Source organism: Pecten maximus, chromosome 15 (assembly GCF_902652985.1).
Source record: "Pecten maximus chromosome 15, xPecMax1.1, whole genome shotgun sequence".
NCBI classification, from domain to species: domain Eukaryota; kingdom Metazoa; phylum Mollusca; class Bivalvia; order Pectinida; family Pectinidae; genus Pecten; species Pecten maximus.
The window spans coordinates 36,802,403-36,820,869 of NC_047029.1; the positions used below are offsets into that span (position 1 = coordinate 36,802,403).

Below are 18,467 nucleotides of genomic sequence, written 5' to 3' on the forward strand. Positions count from 1 at the left end.
GTAATTGATATTGAAACAAAACATCTTCACACCCTTTAATATTATTTGATGTGTAAAATATTCCGTATCGGACTATTGGCCCCATCCACATGACGAAGCTTCACCGGATGTAACAAAATGTAGGCCGATCGTAAAGTGTAGTTGTACATGTGAAAATACTGTTTAAAACTATTGTTATAGTCATTTGCCTTTCTTATATAATCTGCAATATATACATTGATTAACTTTCATAATATGCATATTATTCAGACAATCCAAATTGTCTAAGTATGTACGTGCCGTTTTGTAATCAGGTGCATTCTAATAAAACATCGTCCAACCAATTATATCCGGAATTTGACCGGTCATTTTTCGATCAACTTCTCCAAACCGAACCCTCTATAAACCGAACAAATAGTCATGTCCCATGCATGTTCGGTTTATAGAGGTTCCACTGTACCAGGGTTCAAATATAAACAAAGCTACACATTTATTACCACTCTGAATATCAAATACCTTAACTCAGACCAGAGGTTCAAAATTTTTCGATCACTTCATCTCTTTCTGACATTTATTTGGGGTACAGAAACTAAACAGCACTAACTGAACAAATCATTATCTTATGGTCCCTTTCTAATTTCAAGCTACATGTATGTGACGTTTAATAAAAACTAGACAATTTACGAGTGGTCCTAATAGAGAAAGCCTTCTTTTGTAATGGCGACTGACTAATGTATCTGTTACACTATTCAATCTCTAAAGCACAATGTGCTTACAAGCAGGATGCACTTAGTATTATTAACTCATTACAGGGACAAATCAGACTTGAAACAAGAGGCCAAGAGGGCCTGTATCACTCATCTGGTATCAAGTATGATGCTTAAGTATATTTTCAGGATGCCAGACGCCATGGTTTGGCATCAGCTCAGCTTGGTCCTTCGGACCAGATGAGCTCAAAAAATACTTCTTTCATTTCCCAAGAACTCTTTAGGCAAAAGTCTGAACTTACTATTTCTTAGGTCAGTGGCGAGAATGTGTCGTGCAGCAATCAGCAGATCTTTGCGGAGATGGGCAACTTCCTGTGGACAATAGGTAAGCAATCCCAAAAGACCTTTCATCATCGGGGTCGCATGTACCTGGACTTGTTCCTGAATCAAAGCTTAGCTGTATAAATCGCCACAACTGATCATCTTTAAAAAGCTTGTCGGAGAATATTATATTGGCTGCATTGTTGAATTATGTAATAATATATCAATAATGTTCAGTCTATCAATGATTATACTGACAGCCAATTGCAACATCTACATTCAAACTGTGACATAACACAGTGCTAAAACTAAATGTTAGTCAAAAATCAAATGACGATCCAAGGAATGTTGTCCACTCCTACCAAGGAACGGTATGTCGTTAGATGACCCTGGCTGTAAATAGGATGTTCAACAATAATAAACCAAACCAAACTCAATAGGAAACAGACCATCCTGAGTCGTCATGGTTGTGTCCTTAGCTCTATATGGCATGTGACAGTCCTCCTAGATGGTGTTCAGTGAGGTATCCACCAGCTACTACAATGATATCATACCTCAAAAATGACCTCTACTGCTGACAGGGTGACAAACCCAGCACCCAAATAACAAAATTTCTTACCTGGTAAAACCTGATGATATAAGCCAGGAAGGATAAAGTTTTTATCTGGGCTGCGATAAAATCCACATACACTTCCTTGTTAAACGAAGGACTCGATCTAAAACAGACAAATACCACACCGTCAAATGATTTAACTCCAGGATACTACTAACACAACCCAAACTTCTAAATAACAACTCAGGCTGATAATTTTCTTTGTTCACTCCCCGAAGTTAACAATGAATATGTAATTATGAAACCATAACATTGACTTCAGGTCAAAATATGACGGAATGTTGAAAGTCACTAATTATACAGCCATGACTAATTATTGTAGACAAATTTTTCAAAGCATAAAAGCTAATATTACGTCATGTTCAATAGCATAATAAATGTATTATGACGTCACAATGATATTCCCACAACTGATAGAACACAAGATGTTATAATACCTGTGAACGCTCGCAGGCTGTAGTATGATGGTGTTCATGATGAGAGGAATGAAGTCTGCGACCTCCTGATGGACGTTCTGTTTGTACAGCTGGTACATCAGTACCACGATAATGGGCAGCTCAGCCAGTACTTTTAGTGACAGGATACCACGGGGAATGATGTTATACTGGAAAATAAACTAGACTTATTATAACTACAGGATACCTCGGGGAATGATGTTATACTGGAAAATAAACCAGACTTATTGTAACTACAGGATACCTCGGGGAATGATGTTATACTGGAAAATAAACCAGACTTATTGTAACTACAGGATACCTCGGGGAATGATGTTATACTGGAAAATAAACCACACTTATTATAACTACAGGATACCACGGGGAATGATGTTATACTGGAAAATAAACAGTTATTATAACTACAGGCCAAACATCTACAGTTACAGGTACAGAGAATGATGTTATACTGGAAAATAAACAGTTATTATAACTACAGATCAAATACCTACAGAGACAGGACACCTTGCTGTCATAGCTAACCAGAAATATGATCTTTTTGTTACACTAGATGTGAACTCACGGAAATGTTTTGGTTGTCAGCATTTTTCTTATCAGTCATGATGGTGGTGACGGTGAACGTTTCCTGTAGAAGAGCGTCAACGTTGATCTCCATTACGTCTTTCACCTTCACCTGACTGTGAGGCTCGAAGATCTTTGGCAGGTGGTTAGGGATCGCATTATAGATACTCTTCACGAACGTCAGGAAATCTTTGATCTGGAAACAACAACATTATATACTGACATGAAATATTCGACTTTAACAAATTTTCTATATAAACATTAATTAAAAATATTGGAAATGTAAATCAACAAAGGTGGGTCAAGTTCAAGAGATAAAGTCTAGTAAAATTGATTTGTTTAGTTTTTTTGATTCATAGACTTAAGGCATATTTATGATAACATATAAATCTCAAAACTCGACTGAAAAGGTCCTCAGGGCCTGTGTCATTTACCTCTTCATTCATCTGTGGACGGTACTGTTTGTGAAGTTCTATGATGATCCGTAAACAAACCAACACATTCTCCTCATTCTCAATCTACAACAGTAAACATCACTCTTTGTATCTCAGCATAAAACACGGTTAAAGAAAAGAAAAATAGTTTAAAGTCTCTGTATGTGGTAATTCTTAGCAACTACAAGACTATTACTGTTCTGTACTTCTAGATATTAATCTGAAAATACCATACAAGAAAACATAGAGAGATGTTTAGCTCTCTCCATCACAATATTATTATAAGATCTATGCGAATTTGATTTTACCATAATGTACAATGTCTACACTAGTTAGGGGATCACACGTAAGATATTATAAAAAGATCATCACATTTTATATGGAATAGCTATAATAATTGTTCAAAGTCAGATTAGGACAGACAAAGGTGATTTTATACAGAAGGATAAGGAGGCATGTTATGGTATGGCCTGAACTTCTGTTCTGTTACCTTTAGAAGTTTAAACATGAGAGACAGGGAGGCACGTTATGGTGTGGTCGGAACACCTGTTTTGTTACCTTTAGAAGTTTAAACATGAGTGACAGGGAGGCATGTTATGGTGTAGCCTGAACACCTGTTCTATTACCTTTAGAAGTTTAAACATGAGAGACAGGATCTGCTGTACAAACTTCTTCAGGTGGTCATTACTGGGAATCCGGTGTATAATCTCCAGTAATAACTTTCTCAATTGCTGTAAAAATGAAAATGATAAAATAAATTACACAAATCTGTACATCACAGAATTAGCAACCATGAAAATGGAATCAAAGAGACATAAGATAAAATTGACTGATTTTTCTCTGGGGAAAACCTTTCAGGAATGACATGATTTCCCTTGTCTAGTTACCTGCATATTTTGTTCTGCTATAAACTGAGGTTCTCCCTCCTCCAGGATCTTTAGGAACACTCGCAAGGCATCAGCTAGGAATTGTGGGTACTGAGGGGAGAGCACTACACTCTGAAAAAACAGATTATATTAACCTTAACCCAAAATATTTCTTGTTCTGTTAATCAAAACAGGAATTTATGAGATATCTTGTATACAAGTTTTCCCAGATGGGTGAAGAAAGTGATAACTGTAATATAACCCGTGACCTCCTGACCCTTTGACCCCCTGACATCCAGTAGACCTTTGAGAGTATGTTTTTGACCTCCCAAACAAGATTTGACTTTGAAGGGACATGTCTGTTTAGCATATTTTGATCCTTCAGAATTCTGAGATATAGTGATTTGACATCTGAAATTGTTAATGATTATGGGTCAATATCCCCTGCCCCTATTAACAACTAAGTGGGTCCGGTATGCAGACATTGGTTTGTTTCAATAAATTACGTAACATACCTGCCAGAAGCCTCGGACCTCAAAGTTCTCACTCAGTTCTTGTGCAGCTTTCAGTTTTTTCTCCACAACTGATGACAGAAATTTACAAGGAAAGATAAGACTAAGCTATTCTATGCTGTCCAGTAGTACTGTGATCAACTGTTACGTGACAATGAACAGTCAGATCTTATCAGCTTTTTTCCATCTTTCACATCTGTCTCGACTGGGATACCAGGAGTCAGATCAAATGGTTATGTCATCATTCTGTTCTTGTCCACCAATAATCATGTAAATTCCAACAGTCGCAAACTTACTCATTAAGTGATAGTATTTCATCAAATCCATTCTTTTAAGAACACATATATCACATATATACAAGATATGAAATATAATGATATATAAAAACCTCTGAATCAAACTGACTAAATGAGCAAAGTTCTGCTTTGAGTTGGATAATCTATATGAAACTCCGAATTTCAGCCCAAGCAAACATGTGTTTTGACTTATATCACATCAGGAAAAAAGGTACGTATGCTGTGCATTTTTTCTAAACTTTTAAAAAGTTTTTACTTTGACTATATATAGAGAGTCTCAGGAATTCTGACTAAGACATTCTTTTGAAATCAGCCAAGAATCATTTAAAGGTAGGCATGAAAATATTTTCTACATTGGTTTGTCAGATTGACAAAAACAGACCTGTAACTATTATGACTGGATACCATTGGTAGGAACAGTACTTACTTCCCGGTGTCGGATCATCAATCAACGCCACATATGATTTAAAAGTTGTAAGTTGTGCCGAGGCATCATGCGGACTCAGCGGTGAAGCTACCATCATCTTGGTATGTGTGGTCACTATTGATACCATAAAAACAGCATATATACAAATACAAAGTAGAGTATTTCAGTGACTATCCGGTATCGTTAAAAAATCGCAGTCAGTATTGCATACATTTCAATATACTGCTATGGACGGATGATAGACAAATTTAGGGAGTATATTTAATTTCTTAAATTTAATCGTTATACTTATTATATTAAATAATGAAATGATGGTTAATGACACTGAAATGACAAAAACCTGAAATATAGATCAGTTCAGGTAACTCAGTAAACTGTACTGGAGTCTAGTAATAGAGTGGGGATACGTTTTTAAATACATTTCCATCAAATCAATTTCAAGTCAAGAAAGAATACCTCACATCGTTAGATGTACAAATGCTTCGTAACATACAATTGTGCACCTGGTATGCGCACACGTATCACTGTGCATGGGAGCTGTTGTTAACTTGTGTTTATTGCTGGGTTTGGAGACGATCGGGAACGTAATTTTGCACACCCATCTAACTTTTTTAATTTTGTTGGTAAAAATATATATATATAGTTTTCAGCCATTTTGTAGACAAACAACATTCTAAACTAAAATGAAGCCCAATGCCATGATTAAAAAAATCTTTAAAAACAAAATAATGTAAAATTGGAAAGTGTCAATTTATCGCCATTTTTGCGTTAAATAATGACCGCTCCCTATGGAGGTAATGTAAACAAGGCGTGGAAAGTGATGGGGTGTCTGCAGGTCAGCCGTTATTAGTACTTGGTGGATTTGTATTAAGTTTTGTTTATAATCTGATCAAATGATATTTTCCTTAAATATTTGCAAATTCACATGTCGATCAACAACTGGTATCAATTTTATCGGAAGAGAGTCGTATCAGTTAAAATTTGTTTTCAAAACGTACTTAATCACAAAAGATGTACTTAAAACGGCAAATGTTCCACTAAAGGTTGGCATTAGTCAACATATAAACAAAAAAACACAGTCCCCGACCACTTGGAGGAAAAACACAAAAAATCGTCAGGTGTGCGAATTTACGTAGATCTACTGTGCGAAATTACGTACCCTTGCTCTCTATATATAATAACCTAAACAGATAATTGCACATAAAATTGATGTTTATTTCAGCAGAATTCAAAGCCTGAATCGTGCAAAACAGTCTGCATTATTTATCCTACTTTTTACTATCAAATCATCGATATCAATCAATGAATGACCAATGAATGCCACAAAAAGTCAGTAAAAAGCACCCCCCCCCCCCCCCCCCCCCGCACATTGTCCAATATGTATCCAAAAATCATTAACGAAGGATTCAAAATGCCAATAAGTACCTATATATATTTTCTTGGTTGTATATTTAATCTACATACTTACCAACAAAATGTATTTGGTTGTGTTATAACATGATATTTTGCACATATCAATCTCAATTTTTCTCCCTACCGCCATCCGCCATATTGGTTTTTGGATTTTCTAATACGCAGAACGAAATTGAAATGTAATATTACGGAATAAAAATAAATTACTTATTTCCATGTACTTACTTAATTGAAATAATTGTGTTAACAAAATCACTGTTCTTTGTTGATACAAAAGTTGACTTTGTTTTATCGTATATAATATAAACATAATAAAAAGATAAGTTAAACAATATATCCGGATATTTGTAGCCGTAGAAATGTATTAGTTTCCACTGACGATTCGATTTCAAATATATATTTAATACCTATCGATACAATACAATTTGAATGAGTGCTACTACTTTCGCATATAACAGAACTCTCAAATTATCAAGTAAAACTTTATTAAACGTAAAATTATTTTGAATATTGTCCTCAGCTCCCCTCAAAATTGAGGTGTGTTGACGATTAAAACAGGGGACGTAAATCTGTCATACTTAAGACTTTCCATTGTAATGTTACGAAAATGACATCAGACAGAGTGGGAAAAAAACAAAGTGAAGTTTTGTTACCTGCTTGTAAAAAAGGTATATTGATATATAATAAATATGTAGATTATGATACTTAGATCCCGTTTGCTTATATTACAACAAAAACTATTTTACCGTAACAATTACTTTTTTATTTACCAAACTTAACCCTGCATTCAATAATTGAATTCAGAGGACATTTTTTTGTAGATGTTCAAATGTAAATTAAATTAGGTTATGTCAATGAATAAAAATTATCATCATTCTCTTGCCAAATCGACTGTCATGTCTTGATATAATGATACAAAGGGAAGTATTTCTGATAGACTAGAATAATTACCATTTGTGCTGACTTTGGAATTAAGCTTCTATGAAAGAACATATAAAGTCTAATTTCAAACGTATATCAGCTCTGGAATCCAGAGTGAGTGGTTTAGAAACGAACACTAAAACTATTGTACAGGAAGAGATACTACACTTGGGGCCGCGGTTGCCGAGTGCTTAAGATGTCCCGACACTTCATCACTAGTTACGAGTTCGAAACCCAATTGGGACAGTTGCCAGGTACTGACCGTAGGTCGACGGTTTATCTCCGGGCACTCCGGCTTTCCTCCACCTCCATAACCTGGCACGCCCTTAAATGACCCTGGCTGTTAACAGGACGTTAAACAAAATAAACCAAACCAAACACTTTACACTAAAAATCAAGTATCGATCAACAGAGTTCATTTCATTTCAACAAATTTTATTATACAAGATGTTATAGTACAAAGGGATTTGACAACAGGCTTTGCCTATATCAGTCTTCTCCCACATAAATGACATTTTGATAAAATAATATTGATAGAATTTTTCTTGACAAATTGAACAATAGAACTATATAATTAGGGTTATTTGAAACACTTGCACATACACTCATACACACATCATTGTAATAATTTAAGTAATCATTCATAGTTTAATGGAATAATTTATAGTTAAAAAGTATCGTAAGTTCAGGAAATATTTTTATTTATATATATTATATATAGAAAATAGATAATTATACAAGACTTTGTAAAGCAAGAGCGCTTCACCTACTTGACGGTGAGAAAGAAGATTATTTTATTGAACAAGTATAATGATATACATACATATCAATGAAATATTATATAATTAATTGATTCAAAGAGAAATAAAAGAGAATTAAAACCTTCTCGAATTAGTTATAAATCTTTCTACATTACTTAATACAAATTTATTAAGATCAAGTGAAAGTTCATAGTTACCACATGTTAATAAGTTAATATTTATAAAACCAACTTGTATAAATATGTCATGTATAAAGTGCCTTGTAAGGTTGTAATTTGGACAGTAGAAGAAGTAATGCTCTAGATCCTCAGAATAATAACCACAGGAACAGGCTGAATTTGGAATTAGATGATATATTAATCTGTGATAATTTAAGTTGCTAGCAGAGTTTCTTAATTGGCAAAGAGTGATATTTAATTTTCTAGGTGACCATAGTTTAAATAAATGAGTAGTACCAGTGTTTAAAGGTCTATTTCTATTCAATTTTGATTTAAAAATGTTCAGTGAAGGAGCACTAGTTAAGTCTGTTTCAAGAGAGTTCCAAATGTTCATGACATCAATGAAGTAGCTGTTATCATACAAGTTTGTTCTGCATCGAGGAATATTAAAGAATCTATGATTTCTGAGATTATGATGTGGAGCATTATTATTAATATAGGGTCTAACACTATCAAATAAATATTCAGGAGTCATTTTATTCAATATTTTATACATTAGGATAAGTTTATGTTTGCGACGTCTTTCGATAAGTGGTTCTAAATTAGTTTCAATATAAAGTTTATGATGAGATGTTCCACTTCTTAATCCAGTTATAATTTTCATTGCTTCAATTTGAATTGATTCAAGTAATTTCGACTCTGCAGTAGTACAATTATCCCAAACAACATCTGCATATTCTAAAATTGGTCTAACATATGAACAGTATAGTGTAATTAATGAGTTCCTATCAATTTTATGTTTGAGCATTCTTAAAATGTTTAATCTTTTATAACCTTTTTCATAAATATCTTGGATATGATTGCTCCATGTGCCTTTAGAATTGAATGTGGCTCCTAGATGTTTATGAATAAATAACAGAGTTATAGGCGAGTGATAGAGAAAACATCAAGAATAGAGGAAAACCCATATCATCAAAACACCGGAAAAACGAGGATAAATTTGTTAGGGAAAAAAGACGATGGAGATATTCGCTCTCATACCAGAGCATGAGGAGTGAACGGAGAGTAACTCTTACTTGTTCTTTTTCTCCTCGACAAAGTTCCTGATAATCGAATCAGAGCATTAATGGTAGTCATTGCCAACAAAAAACAATGGAACAACTGGAGAAACCAACTTGGATATAAAGACAAAATCGCTAACTACACTATGCTCTTAATTAAAGTAGATGCCATCAATAGTCACAATATGACGAAAGGAAAGTCAAACTTATCGCTACGAACCAGTAAACCCACGAAGTTCCTGAAATCAGTGTAATGATAGGAGTATATTCTGTGTGTTCGTCACGAGAAATCATTCTTGAAACACATATGACTGTATATTATAATATATTTTACATTCTGTGTTGCATTTGACTATATGTCGTTAGTATTGTATCCATGTATACATGTATGGCATACAACCTTCGAAATAAAACTTCAATTTAATCCAATAAATGGTGGACCTGGATATGTCTCCATCGATGGAAGTGTCAGCTGATGCTTGTCCCACCAAAGCTCTCTTGGGACCATAATGTCAGAACATCGAGAAAAAAAATAAAAAGTAAACCCAAGCTGTTTTTGAAACATGTTCGAAGATAAACAAAGACAAACAACAACAAACAGCAAACATCGCGCATTAGTCAAATAACAACAACTAAGCTAGCAAACATCGCATCGGTCAAATAACAACAAACGACAATGATGCCTCCGTTGTTATTCAATGTTTACTTTCAAAGTGTCTTCATACCTCGACTCCAGACTTCCGAGACAGAAACGACTGTGATGCATTAGATACTTCAATGTTTCAGAAGAATTGGTAATAAAAGCTATTAAAACAACAAATCCCAACAAGGCAGGTGGCCCAGACAACATTCATCCAAAGTTCATCGCCGAGACTTGCTTTGTAAGAGTAAAATCCCTTGAAATAATATTTAGGAATCACTTGATGAGAGTTATCTCCCAAAGGATTGACAAAGAGCAAACGTCACTCCCATCTCCAAAAAGGCTCCAATTCTAAAGCATCGAATTATCGGCCAATCAGCTTAACTTCAGTTCCATGCAAAATTTTACAAGTTGTGAAGAATTCAGTTGTATCTCATCTATAAGACAGTAAATTGCTTTCAGGCCATCAACATGAATTTAAGAATTCAAATATTGTTTGAACCTGTTATGACGTCAGTGTGTACACAACATGGCGTTGTTTCACCCAACATGACGTCACTGTGTACACAGTATTGTGTTGTTTGACACTGCATGACGTCATTGTGTCCACAACATAGGATTGTTTTGATATTTGACGTCATTGTGTAATCATGGTGTTGTTTGGCCTTGTATGACGTCATTGTGTACAAGACATGTTGTTGTTTGATCCTTTATGACGTCATTGTGTACACAGAATCGTGTTGTTTGACCCTGTGTGACGCAATTGTTTACACAACATGGTGTTGTTTGACCCTGTGTGACGTCATTGTGTACACAACATGTGTTGTTTGACCCTGTGTGACGCAATTGTTTACGTTTACACAACATGGTGTTGTTTGACCCTGTGTGACGTCATTGTTGACACAACACGGTGTTGTTTGACCCTGTGTGACGTCATTGTGTACACAACACGGTGTTGTTTGACTCTGTATAACGTCATTGTGTACACATTACGGTGTTGTTTGACTCTGTGTGACGTCATTGTGTACACAACATGGTGTTGTTTACATGTGTAACGTCATTGTGTATACAACATGTGTTGTTTGACCATGTTTACCGGCATTGTGTACACAACATGGTGTTGCTTTTATGTATGACGTCATTTTGTACACAATATGGTATTGTTTAACACTGCATAACGTCATTTGTACATAACATATTGCTGTTTCCATATATGACGTTATGGTTTACACAACATAATGTTGCTCATCATGTATGACCTCGGAATTTTTGTCGAAGAATCGCTACTGATCCAATTTTATTACGTCGATATACTGTTATTCGGACTTGTATGACATTGTTTGGCATGGTATGACTTCATTGTTTTAACCCGTATAATCTCGTTTGATTCTTTGAACATCAGCATGTAGTTGATTGAACTTTTGTGACCCGTCGGGTATGTGTCCTGTATACATGTACATCAATGTGTTATTTCGACGCAGAGGTCAGTATTTGTATGACCTCGGTTTGACGTCCTTATGTATTCATATCAAGACACTATTGTTTACCCATGTAAGTCATTAATTTATCTTTTGTCAATGATATCGTACCCTGTATGAAGTCATTGCTTGACCTATTGTTTCGTCGGTCAAATCAATATACCGATTGTTTTTACATCTTTCCATTTCGGTGTCTTTTCTCCAAGCCTTCTTATAGTTCTTTTCTCTCGACATTGTCTTATTTCACCGTTTGTTTCTGGCTATCGTCATATTCGACATTGTCCTATTTCACCATGTTTCTAGCTTTTGTCATATTCGACATTGTCCTATTTCACCGTTTGTTTCTAGCTATCGTCATATTCGACATTGTCCTATTTCATCGTTTGTTTCTAGCTATCGTCATATTTGACATTGTCCTATTTCATCGTTTGTTTCTAGCTTTGTCATATTTGACATTGTCCTATTTCACCGTTTGTTTCTAGCTTTGTCATATTTGACATTGTCCTATTTCATCGTTTGTTTCTAGCTTTGTCATATTTGACATTGTCCTGTTTTACCGTTTGTTTCTAGCTATTGTCATATTCGACATTGTCCTGTTTTACCGTTTGTTTCTAGCTTTTGTCATATTTGACATTGTCCTATTTCATCGTTTGTTTCTAGCTTTGTCATATTTGACATTGTCCTATTTCACCGTTTATTTCTAGCTATTGTCATATTCGACATTGTCCTATTTCATCGTTTGTTTCTAGCTATTGTCATATTTGACATTGTCCTGTTTTACCGTTTGTTTCTAGCTTTGTCATATTCGACATTGTCCTATTTCACCGTTTATTTCTAGCTATCGTCATATTCAACATTGTCCTATTTCACCGTTTGTTTCTAGCTTTGTCATATTTGACATTGTCCTATTTCACCGTTTGTTTCTAGCTTTTATCATATTCGACATTGTCCTGTTTTACCGTTTTAGCTTTTGTCATATTCGACATTGTCCTATTTCACCGTTTGTTTCTAGCTATTGTCATATTTGACATTGTCCTATTTCACCGTTTGTTTCTAACTTTTGTCATATTCGACATTGTCCTATTTCACCGTTTGTTTCTAGCTATTGTCATATTCGACATTGTCCTATTTCACCGTTTGTTTCTAGCTTTTGTCATATTCGACATTGTCCTATTTCACCGTTTATTTCTAGCTATCGTCATATTTGACATTGTCCTATTTCACCGTTTGTTTCTAGCTTTTGTCATATTCGACATTGTCCTATTTCACCGTTTGTTTCTAGCTTTTGTCATATTCGACATTGTCCTATTTCACCGTTTATTTCTAGCATTCGTCATATTTGACATTGTCCTATTTCACCGTTTGTTTCTAGCTATTGTCATATTTGACATTGTCCTATTTCACCGTTTATTTCTAGCTATCGTCATATTTGACATTGTCCTATTTCACCGTTTGTTTCTAGCTTTGTCATATTTGACATTGTCCTATTTCACCGTTTATTTCTAGCTATTGTCATATTTGACATTGTCCTATTTCACCATGTTTCTAGCTTTTGTCATATTTGAAATTGTCCTATTTCACCGTTTATTTCTAGCTATCGTCATATTTGACATTGTCCTATTTCACCGTTTGTTTCTAGCTATTGTCATATTTGACATTGTCCTGTTTCATCGTTTGTTTCTAGCTTTGTCATATTCGACATTGTCCTATTTTACCGTTTGTTTCTAGCTTTGTCATATTCGACATTGTTCTGTTTTACCGTTTGTTTCTAGCTTTGTCATATTCGACATTGTCCTGTTTTACCGTTTGTTTCTAGCTTTGTCATATTTGACATTGTCCTGTTTTACCGTTTGTTTAGCTATTGTCATATTCGACCATTCACCTTATTTTTCCTGTGATGCTTTATTTGATACAGACTACTTCTCTGTTGATATTAAGTGTCATGAAGAGTATCCACCTCAATGTCCCGCGTCAGATGAGTTTCCTTAGGTAAACATACACATGTACATTAACACGGTGTTACTGATAAGGACACGATCACCATAATTCCCTTAAATATTTTGCCTTCATGTTAAAGAGTAAATGTACACGGTCGCCCGGGTCTCGTGAGGTTGGCCGACGATAGGGTAAATACTTTATCAACACAAAAGTCTTCGCAAGATCAAACTGTTTCATGTCGATTCGCGCTGACAAAAAGTTAAACAAAAACAAACATACATTTTTCCATATAATTTATTTAGTCCATTGCTTGTCAAAATCGTCTTGTTTATAAATCTGGAATAACAGTGTACCCACAGGATACCTCACCGCTCTCTCTAAAAACTCGCTCCATTCCACGTCATTTCACTGACAATTTAAGTCTTATACGGAAGTAAAATATCTGTTCTCTCCCCAAAACACGAATATTAGAAAGAAATCGTATATAAAGGAAATTAGCCAGCTGACAAGTGCTGAAATATCCCTTTAGTATCTGAAAATAGTTTTTTTTAAATCAAACATGACAACTTGGTCACTAAAAGAGGGATACAGTACATGTAAGTAATTGATATGTTTGTACATTGTATTAGTCTGACTGACTCAAACTCTATCAAGTGTATTTTTGTAATTTGTAAAATAAGAAACATCGCTTAGAACACACCTTCTAACACTATTAAGGGGCGTATCAGCCAAATTTTACTAATGATTTTCCGAATAGGAAGACATCAAAAAATCATGTCACATAATCTTATACTAGTAGTAAATTAATTTCAAGCATGGCGTTGCAAAGCATTATTTTTATTCAATAAAAACGATACCTTCGTGTGAGCAGGAACACGGGGTAATTGATAAAAACATATAGGCCTATAGCTATAACCTGGATCGCTTGTGGTAGCTTTCCCCCGCTCAGCTTCGCACTGAAATACTCTAAATTATGAGCGAATCCTAGCGGAGGAAAATGGTACTAACGCAAGTAATCCAATCTGATACAGCTATGGCTGAAATCACAGATGATTGGGGGAAATACATACGAGAGATGTGTTATATTTCTACCCAGGAAAACGGGAGACAACAGTTAGAATGGATGAAAGACATTTGTATTACAACAAAACACGACTTAAATGAATCACTCTCACTCACTGTACACCCAGTCAATCTTCAGTATTGTATTATATAATAACGATTTTGACGAAAGAGCTCCGAATAAATATGCACTCTGAGTTCCGTAGTTGTGTTACCATGTATCTGCCTATCGTTACGGTTGGACGCCATCAGTTTCGCACGCTTCATCAGACAGTACTAAGTATATGGGACTGGTGTGTAATTGATCAAATGGCAAAAATCTTGAATAGTTCATCCTTCCTGTAGAGTTACCCGTATACTATACATCTATCATACCATACAACGAAGGGAAGTTTACCCATGTTACAATTCTATGACGTATTATGCTGAAGTAAAACTTCATTTTTATGGATAAACATAAGAAGAGACAGTTATCCAAGTCTTAATACTACTCTAGCAAAGAAAATTAAAAAAAAAATCATTTTTGGCAAGTTGTATGTTACTAAACATGTGATATGCATACATGAAATGAATTGAACCCTACTCCTGGGTTTCCAGCGATCTTTCAATCAATGAAGCGCAAGAAACTCTTTGGTCGAATCTTAAAACCCGGTAGTAATCGGACACTCTCGGATCTTTCCGGAGAGACCGAGAAACCCCGAAGATGCCCGAATGCCACACAGTGTTTATCTACACAGCTACAGTTCATCTCCTTTTGACATAGGTCGTCTCTACATGTACTCCGCTCTCTGTTCTCACTACTAACACTCTTTTGCACTATCAACTACAGTATATCAATCTCTTTTGTTCTGGATTATTGAGCAACCAGAAAACCAGGTCTGCGTTGTCATTTAGCACAGACACATACTCTAAGGTGAATTAAACGTTGTCTGGTAATACACTGACGATACACATCACACTGATCTCACTTTCATAACTCAATAAATATAAATAAATTACACGGAAAACACAAGTGGTGTATATAGCCAGTCTGTGGTCTGGTTAGGCTCGGTCGTCACCATAGCAACATGATGAACCGGAAGCGAACGAAACAGACATATAACGCACGTGCAATCCGATATATATAATGCACAATGAGCAGGTCAACCGTCTCTTTAACGACTAGATAACTGGGCACCATGTGAGACTCGCACAATCTCACTAACCAGGACATTTATCTGACGTCATAAATGACGTCATCATCAAATCGTGTTACTATCGTCCACGGAAGCCGTCTGTCAAAGTTTTCTTCTAACAATGTCTTTTTGACAGCTTCCTTTTTACCATACACAATTCACGATATCTCACTCTTTATAATCTCCTTTGTCCAAATTTGTCCAGGACATTGTTGACTGATGTATGACGACACCAGTTTGCATCGTCGATCCATTTGACTGATACTAACATTGCGTATAACTCCGTAGACCAGCACTCTGTCACAAACACAATATTATCACTGACTCAATCTGTTCTCCTTAGTCTCCATATTGAGCAAACATTGCTTTGGCTAAGTCTAGCATTATCACTATACTCGCGGATAAATAAAAATATCACAACACTTGTATAACAACTTGATATGAGACAAAAAAAGGTCAAAGTTCACATGACAACACAACTCTTGGCCGCCTCCTTCCGTAGATGAACCTTCGCTTCACCAATGCCACTGAAGCGCTTTCGTCTGATAAATGACCGCTGACGTCTGAAGTTTGTCGCTTCTGCGGTACTTTTATTTCCGGCGGAAGAGAGAGCGGCTACTTCGACTACGTCACACACACTCCTGTGGGATGTCTTGGATGACGTTTCTGAATACACTAGAGCACCAATATGTTTAGCTGTCTTCAGACCCTGGAATAAAAAAAGTGAACAAATTAAATACTTATCTGCCCAAATTTGACCGTGTCATATCGCAGAAATTATGAAATGTAGATCTACACAGAAAATAAAATCTCCAAAAAACACGCAGTCTGAACGGTATTATCACTAAAGTCATGGATCAACATCACGATTATTTTAACGTCTACCATACAGATACGTCGTGATCCCCAAGTGGGGACATCAAAATTGAATTATTTCCTTAAACATTTTGGGAAATGTCATTCCTTATTTGGGTATACAGAAAACTTCTCACAACGAAATATATTCTTTATTTTTACGCGTTTGAAGCTGCGACTGACATACCTGGTCGTAGGTTACCATGGACTGTTTCTTGCGGGCGAGTCTGGCCGTGAAGTCTGTGTCTGACCTGAGATCTGTCTTACATCCGACCAGGATAATAGGCTGAGTAGGACAATGTTCCCGTACCTCCCCGTACCACTGTAAACACAAAAACATCACGTTTAACAAAAGTTTAAAAAGTTCATGGCATATTTAATCAAATATATCATTTGGGTGGTCAGATGGTGGAGTTATACCACACAGGTTTGATTCCTCCACCGGATGTGAAAAAGTATGGGTGGCACCCGTCCGAGCACGGAAAAAATTATCCTGTTTCCTCCCACAGTAAGACTCCGCGCTTCCACCCGGATAAACAAGATATTGTTGATAATTATATAAAGTTTATAGTTAAAATATATCAAATTAATTTCTATTTACAGGATTTGTATTAATCAAAATGTCTTTCAATATTGTATTACCTTGGAAACGACAGATTCCATACTGTCAGGCTCAGCAACGGAAAAACAAACAAGGATGAGGTCTGCATCACTGTAGGATAGGGGACGCACCCGATCATAGCCGCTATCTCCTGTAAAATATAAACAGATTTGGTAATTCTAGGAATGTGTACGACCGGTAACCAAAAGACCCAGCTATTCTAATGGTCAGCGACACCCATATTCTTACAGGCGCCAGTTTTAGTCAAAGTTCCCAACTGAGAAAATTTCTTAACTAAAATTTCAGAAGGGGAAAGAAAGCCTTCAGGAAGTTCCCTTTAATTCTGCAATACTTTCATATGTAAAATTCAAACTTAAGAAATTCCCTGACGGTAAGGAATATTGATGTTTCTAGGGCCAGATATGAAACAGATCTGTCTTCTCGTCGGCTTTACTAACGCTTTAAACTTTAATTCTAACGACCAAATGGGTATTTTTGTAACAAATGTCACGGTGCTTCAGCGATTTTCTCAGGATATCGAGTCCTTGAACTTTTAAAGACGACATTTTAAGCCCTATTTGTCACGTTTCGACTTCCCGTAACTCTAAAATGTTGAAAAGATAAGTTGTTGTTTAAATGTAGTTACGATTGCGAAATCAATCTCACTTAAGGGAATTACCAAACTTGTCGATTGTGGATAATTACATCATCAAAGCTTAAAGCCAAAGGTTCTTCCTGTCCTTATGAAATATGAATACCGTATAGATTACAGTACGTAATTACTCGCGTTCGAGTTACAAAGATGTCCTCTCCAAATCGTCGTATTTTGTTTTTCCGTTACGTGTTCGATACTGATTATGCCGGTTCCTAGCGTCAGACTAAATTATCCAACTGTTCAGTACCGAAGAGCTTTTAACGATAATTAAATTTTAAATGTAGAATCTGAGACGGGGAGACATTCGTTGGCTCCCCGTGGTCCAAGAGTATGGCGGGAGTTCGGTGTTATCTTACAGTTCGGCAAATACTCTCAACTAGATGAGTGCATTGAAAGCGAGGCTATAGAAACAATTGAAATGAGAGAATGAGATGGGAACAGGAAACCAGAGGTGATGGTATCCTCAATAGGTATTTATTGATGATTCCGGAAAGTGGGGGTCTACAGGGAGTATTAGATTGACATAGCCATTCCGGGTTTAACGGTATAAGTAGGATATGTTTGAGCAGACTTGATGA

General features: G+C 35.8%; 2 protein-coding genes across 2 annotated transcripts in view; both read right to left on the reverse strand.

Annotated features, from left to right (window-relative positions):
* LOC117343417 (transformation/transcription domain-associated protein-like) overlaps positions 1 to 6,732 on the reverse strand; it is a 153,703-nt gene extending 146,971 nt beyond the window's left edge. Inside the window, exons 1-10 of the mRNA XM_033905759.1 lie at positions 6,640 to 6,732; positions 5,172 to 5,285; positions 4,452 to 4,519; positions 3,958 to 4,068; positions 3,697 to 3,801; positions 3,071 to 3,154; positions 2,638 to 2,832; positions 2,058 to 2,224; positions 1,627 to 1,723; positions 989 to 1,127 (exon numbers count right to left, since the gene is read on the reverse strand). Of these exons, the coding sequence (XP_033761650.1) occupies positions 989 to 1,127; positions 1,627 to 1,723; positions 2,058 to 2,224; positions 2,638 to 2,832; positions 3,071 to 3,154; positions 3,697 to 3,801; positions 3,958 to 4,068; positions 4,452 to 4,519; positions 5,172 to 5,268 (1,063 nt within the window). The 5' untranslated portion in view covers positions 5,269 to 5,285; positions 6,640 to 6,732. The remainder of the gene's footprint in view (positions 1 to 988; positions 1,128 to 1,626; positions 1,724 to 2,057; positions 2,225 to 2,637; positions 2,833 to 3,070; positions 3,155 to 3,696; positions 3,802 to 3,957; positions 4,069 to 4,451; positions 4,520 to 5,171; positions 5,286 to 6,639) is intronic.
* Positions 6,733 to 13,817: 7,085 nt separating this feature from the next.
* LOC117343527 (ras-like GTP-binding protein rhoA) overlaps positions 13,818 to 18,467 on the reverse strand; it is a 31,535-nt gene continuing 26,885 nt past the window's right edge. Inside the window, exons 3-5 of the mRNA XM_033905908.1 lie at positions 17,276 to 17,385; positions 16,821 to 16,955; positions 13,818 to 16,487 (exon numbers count right to left, since the gene is read on the reverse strand). Of these exons, the coding sequence (XP_033761799.1) occupies positions 16,242 to 16,487; positions 16,821 to 16,955; positions 17,276 to 17,385 (491 nt within the window). The 3' untranslated portion in view covers positions 13,818 to 16,241. The remainder of the gene's footprint in view (positions 16,488 to 16,820; positions 16,956 to 17,275; positions 17,386 to 18,467) is intronic.